Below are 6,018 nucleotides of genomic sequence, written 5' to 3' on the forward strand. Positions count from 1 at the left end.
GATGATAATAAACTGCTTGGACTTTGCTGTAGCCATTTAACCTTTTACAGACCAGAGACATCCCCCTGACTTTTTCTTTTCACAGTGAATATACAAAACCATGTTGCATGAAACGTGTATAGACTTGGAAAGTATTATCTGTTTTCTGCTTTAAAAAATATCTACAACTTTATGAAGTACTTCTATCATTTCCAGGTTGTGAAACTGTAAAATCTTGTTGTAAGTCACTGTCCTGAAATAACATGAAAAATCACTTCTTGTCACCTCAGAATTTTAGTTTTTTTAATTAAAAATTCCATCTTAGTCAGTTTCAACCTGACTAGATATTCCTTAATGTTTCTTTCAAAACTTTATTTTGTGATTGAAGTAGTCATCACCTCATAATAAAACCAGCAAATTTACAATGATTTATCAGTGACCTTTTCATTGAAAATATTATCAGTATTACCACTATCAGGTATCATGACTGTTTCTAACAAATATTCCTTTGAGAACAAATTAGCTATATTCAATTATTCAACAATACAAGTATTATAACAATACATAGATTAAAACAATACTGAAAGTGTTACAACAATTTTGGTTTTACCATTACTTTTATATGAATTTCACTGCAAAGAAAACTATATAAAAGAGCCCACAGAACTGTATACAATATGTTACTTACTCCCAATAGTACGTGATGTGGCCAGCAAACTTCTTCAGAGTCCTGAAATAATAAGCCACAATAAATTAATTATTTCTAATTGTTTTTTATTACTATAAAATGTATAAGAAAAATTTGATGGAAATAAAATAGGAAGAAGATCTATAAAATTTTCGATTCCATAATGAGTCTTCTTTATTAAGCCAGACATTGATTCCATAATGAGTCTTCTTTATTAAGCCAGACATTGATTCCATAATGAGTCTTCTTTATTAAGCCAGACATTGATTCCATAATGAGTCTTCTTTATTAAGCCAGACATTGATTCCATAATGAGTCTTCTTTATTAAGCCAGACATTGATTCCATAATGAGTCTTCTTCATTAAGCCAGATATTGACTCCATAATGATTCTTCTTTATTAAGCCAGATATTGATTCCATAATGAGTCTTCTTCATTAAGCCAGATATTTTACTAAAAAATTAGAACTAGTCTAGAAACTTAGCTATTAATAAGTTGGCACAATGATGTTCAATAATAAAGCATACATACAGAGAAAGTCATCTTATACATACATACATATTTCTAAACTGGCTCAGGAAAACAATGCCAATCTTCAGATCCATCACATTTTTCAAGAGCTGATTTACACTTTCATGCACTGAAATATTATAGTTGAAACATAAATCAGCCAAATGTTTTACTAGTTTTCACACAGTGAAATATTATAGTTGAAACACAAATCAGCCAAATGTTTTACTAGTTTTCACACATTGAAATATTATAGTTGAAACACAAATCACCCAAATTTTTACTAGCTTTCACGCATTGAAATATTATAGTTGAAACATAAATCACCCAAATTTTTACTAGCTTTCACACAGTGAAATATTATAGTTCAAACATAAATCACCCAAATGTTTTACTAGCTTTCACACAGTGAAATATTATAGTTCAAACATAAATCACCCAAATTTTTACTAGCTTTCACACAGTGAAATATTATAGTTGAAACACAAATCAGCCAAATTTTACTAGCTTTCACACAGTGAAATATTATAGTTGAAACATAAATCAGCCAAATGTTTTACTAGCTTTTACACAAATACAATGAATCAGAATGTAACTGATTCCTTCTTGCATCTCTGTTCATTAAGTAAGTCATGATCACAAAATATCTTTATTCTTTGAAAAAGGGAGGAAGAAGTTAGAAACATAATCTAACTACAGTTAAATGTGGAAAATAAAACCTATGTCAGGAAACAAATAAGAAATATATAGAATTATGTTTGACTGAAAAATTAAGTTGTGTTTCTTGAATATTTTAAATTGTTATTGGTAAATTATAACAAATATGTATATAAAATAAAAGTCGGGAGACAGCTTTACGGAGTAATGAAGAAAATTTTATGATAAATGTACGACGTTTCGATAAAATTATGTCATCTTCAGATACAAGTAGTTTACTGAGACACATGAATAAATATACAGTATGGTACAAAGAGGTCACGTGAATGGAGACTGCTTCACAGTCTAGTATAGGTATCTTGGTACCCTGGGTGTTGGTTTAGGGTGGTGCTGTTTTGTTCAATTAAGATAGCTTCCTTTATTCTTTGTTTAAACAAAGAACCAAACATCAATCCCTCCCATGTTTACCACCATTGTAACTCAAAACACTACAGTATATCTATACAAAACACTGTAATTTTTTCTTAATTATGTTCAGTAAATCTGATTTCCAATTACTTCCAGTTTCTCCGATGTACAATTCTTGACAGTTATTGCACATTATTTTATAAATTACATTGGTTTTGTGTGATTCTATGTAATTTTTATTTCATAATGATTTTAGTTAAGGGCCAGGTTTTGGGGTGAATTTTATGTTTAATGGTAAGTTTTCTCCAAATGTTGATTATTTTTGAACTGATGTCAGAGATAAATGGTTAACTGCAGTATAATGTTGTACTGTTAATTGGTGTATTAGTGTCAATTTTGTTTGTGAGTTGAGTTTTGAGGTTTTTGTTCTGGTGGTTGTGTGTAAATTTGTTGGTGTGAATGAAGGAATGCTTTATAAAGTTGGTTTCTTCATCTATTTAGTCAGTTGAGCAAAATCTTGAAGCTGTGTCTATAAGGTTTTTTAATATATTGATATTTTGTTTGGATTCATGGGTGGAATTCCCGTGCAAGTGATTTCTTGGTGAATTTTGGTTTTGAACCATGTGATGGACCTAATAATGTTGAGGTTAAGAAAATATAATTGTTTGTTATTTTTGTGTTCAGTGGTGAATCTAATGTTGGGGTGAATGGAATTTATGTGTTCAAAAAAGTGTGTATGTGTTCAGTAGAAGTGAAACCAGCAAAGGTGTCATTGACATATCTGTACCAGTATAGGGGAGGATTCAGATTCTGTATTCAGAGCTTTATTTGTAACAACAAAATTTTAATGAATACAAGTGTATACAGATTTAAAGTAGAACATTAGTCAAGAAATTAGCTAAGTTCCTCTTGCTCTACTTGCCTACTGTTCTGGATCATTTCTCTATAATATCACATATGCATTCTTATGGAAAAGATAGTTGAAAAGTAAAACACATTATGTCAAGGAGGGCAACCATTAACAGGTCACGTGATACCTGGAGGCTACATGCTCTCTTATTTTCTAACAAGAATGAATGACCAAAACTGACATAGATAGTGCAATAATCCTGTGAGAAATTATATTATAGAACCTTGTACGTAGTGCTCTGCTCTTTACACCAATTTTTACATTTTTGTATGATTTAGTTTGTTACATGCCTTTCTATTATCAGTTTGATTTATCATAGTTTTTCATTTCTGTTACATACAGTTGCATGTTCTAATGCATGTTTTGTATATTTATTTCTATTCTATCAAATGTTAATTGCTTTCATTCCCTTTCTTATCTTATTTTGATATGATATAAATATATGCATGTATTTGTATATATATGATTGTGTGCTTATTTTTTAAGGGTTCATCCAGTTCCTTTTCATTCTGTTCTTTTATCATCTATTTCTACTTTAAAACTATGCCTTTTAGTTTTTTAACTTCTTCCATATCACATGCATTGGTTGGTATACTTATACAGTCATTACAAACACTCCCTGCCTACATAACATGTCTCTCTTCTTAGAAATAGTACCACACACATTTCTGGGTTTATCCTTGATTAAAACAAGGCTGCTCTTCAAAAGTGCTTGAACATCTGGATTGACTTCAATGTCTGAAACATTTTTTTCAGGATCCTAAATGCTACTATTTTTCATTATGGACCATGTTACACTAGGTAGCTATTATAATTTCTACTACATGGCTAAAGTAATTGGTTTGGAGGCCTTATTAATGTACACATAACGTGAAATATCAAATTACCACATGAATGAAATTATCAAAAAATACAAAAATTATAGGTTGATAAAGACTTTGCAAAAAGGAAATTGAGGTAGGAAATAAGAATAAAATTGAATAAGATCATTAAACTTATTCAAGGAATCAAAAGAACTTAAAAGTAGAGGAAAAGAAGCATATTTTAAATATTCTACTTGCATTAAACTCAGAAAAGTTAGAAAAGACTACATGTTAGATCCACACTTACAATAGTTGGTCCATGAAAGTACACAGTTTTCAACTTCTGCCAGAAGCGTCTAGGAGGAAATGTTGTTGTGAGATGGGGATTAACGTAATATTCCAGATACTTATCATACAGTGCAGACACCTGGAAAAAATATTTCATAGAAACTCAAACTGCTGGAGCAAAGAGGTGACAGTATGTAAGTTAATGCAAATAAATTACTTCAAAGCTAAATTTCTAGTTTGTAACTATTAGAAAACTGTGTAAGGTTGTCCACTTTTATCCTCTAAACAGTTTGTTACAATACTGGAATATATTACTCAAAGTATTAGGATATGATGAGCCCAGATAGTATGGTCTGTTCATGCTAAACTCATAAGTGACCTCCACTGTGAATTGTTGCAAAAAGTTTATAAAGGTCAATATTTGCCACAGAAATTCAGCAGAAGCCATGTTAACTCAATTAAATGATTCACGAGCCTTATAAAAGACACCAATGGTATGGATATCTATTCCATGGCAGTCCACAAATTTTTATCTAAAACAACTGTGGGTGTGCTGACAAAATGGATGTGTAATATCAATATGAAGTACAATTATGGCAGATAAATGTCACATATTCTCTTTCACAAATTGACAATAGTTTTCACCGACATTTTATACTATTACTTATAATCAACAGAAAGCCAAAGTTTTAATCTATCAAATGAAATATTATATTACGTTGGTTTCTGTGTAGAAATTTGTCTATTCCACCTCCAGATTGAAACTTTTTCTCCCAGGAATCACATTGACAAGCTTAGTTGAATTTTTAAAGGCTCCTTTCACGTAGTTAGAAAGCCAAAAAATTATGATAGTTATAGGACATTGTTTACTTTGTGCTTGTTATTATTCTGTGTTATGAGGTGTATTATTTAATTAGATAAAAAATTATTTACTGTAGTAGTACCATTAGAATAAAAAAGTAGGTTTAAGTTTCATTGAAAGTCTACAGCAAAAAAAAGGGGGACTTAGGTAAGTAATATATTTCTTGCTGTTCATGTGTATTCTTTAGTTATTGTTATAAAAGTAACTAAAATGTAAAAATTAGAAACTTATGAGCACTGTTTAGCACTAAGGAAACATACCTTGTCAGCCACCCCATTTTCTTTTTTAATCCATGTCGTGTACAAGTTCATAACCTTAGCACCAAGGTTTCTATGGAGGTAATGTACCGATGGACTGAAAGTTTCAGATGTCTCTGCAAGCCTTCTGATTTCCTATTAAAAATAGATATTTATATTAAGACACTTTAAACTGATAGTTAGACACACAATTATTTTACCTGGAAAGGTTAAAATAAAAGAATGATGTTAATCTAACACTTACCTGCAACATTATTTCTACATAGCAACTTGGATCCAGGACACAAATGTATGGGTACAATGACATACCTCGTTGACCTATTTACATATTAAAAGAATGATGTTAATCTAACACATACCTGCAACATTATTTCTACATAGCAACTTGGATCCAGGACACAAAGGTATGGGTACAATGACATACCTCGTTGACCTACTTACATACTAAAAGAATGATGTTAATCTAACACTTACCTGCAACATTATTTCTACATAGCAACTTGGATCCAGGACATAAAGGTATGGGTACAATGACATACCTCGTTGACCTATTTACATACTAAAAGAATGATGTTAATCTAACACTTACCTGCAACATTATTTCTACATAGCAACTTGGATCCAGGACATAAAGGTATGGTACAATGACATACCTC

General features: G+C 30.8%; 1 protein-coding gene across 1 annotated transcript in view; it reads right to left on the reverse strand.

Moving 5' to 3' along the window:
- Positions 1 to 589: 589 nt before the first annotated feature.
- LOC106476025 (DNA-directed RNA polymerase, mitochondrial-like) overlaps positions 590 to 6,018 on the reverse strand; it is a gene marked incomplete at both ends in the record, with an annotated part of 15,975 nt that continues 10,546 nt past the window's right edge. Inside the window, 3 exons of the mRNA XM_022380011.1 lie at positions 590 to 709; positions 4,263 to 4,382; positions 5,366 to 5,497. Of these exons, the coding sequence (XP_022235719.1) occupies positions 590 to 709; positions 4,263 to 4,382; positions 5,366 to 5,497 (372 nt within the window). The remainder of the gene's footprint in view (positions 710 to 4,262; positions 4,383 to 5,365; positions 5,498 to 6,018) is intronic.

Source organism: Limulus polyphemus, unplaced genomic scaffold, assembly GCF_000517525.1.
Source record: "Limulus polyphemus unplaced genomic scaffold, Limulus_polyphemus-2.1.2 Scaffold9663, whole genome shotgun sequence".
Classification (NCBI taxonomy): Eukaryota; Metazoa; Arthropoda; class Merostomata; order Xiphosura; family Limulidae; genus Limulus; species Limulus polyphemus.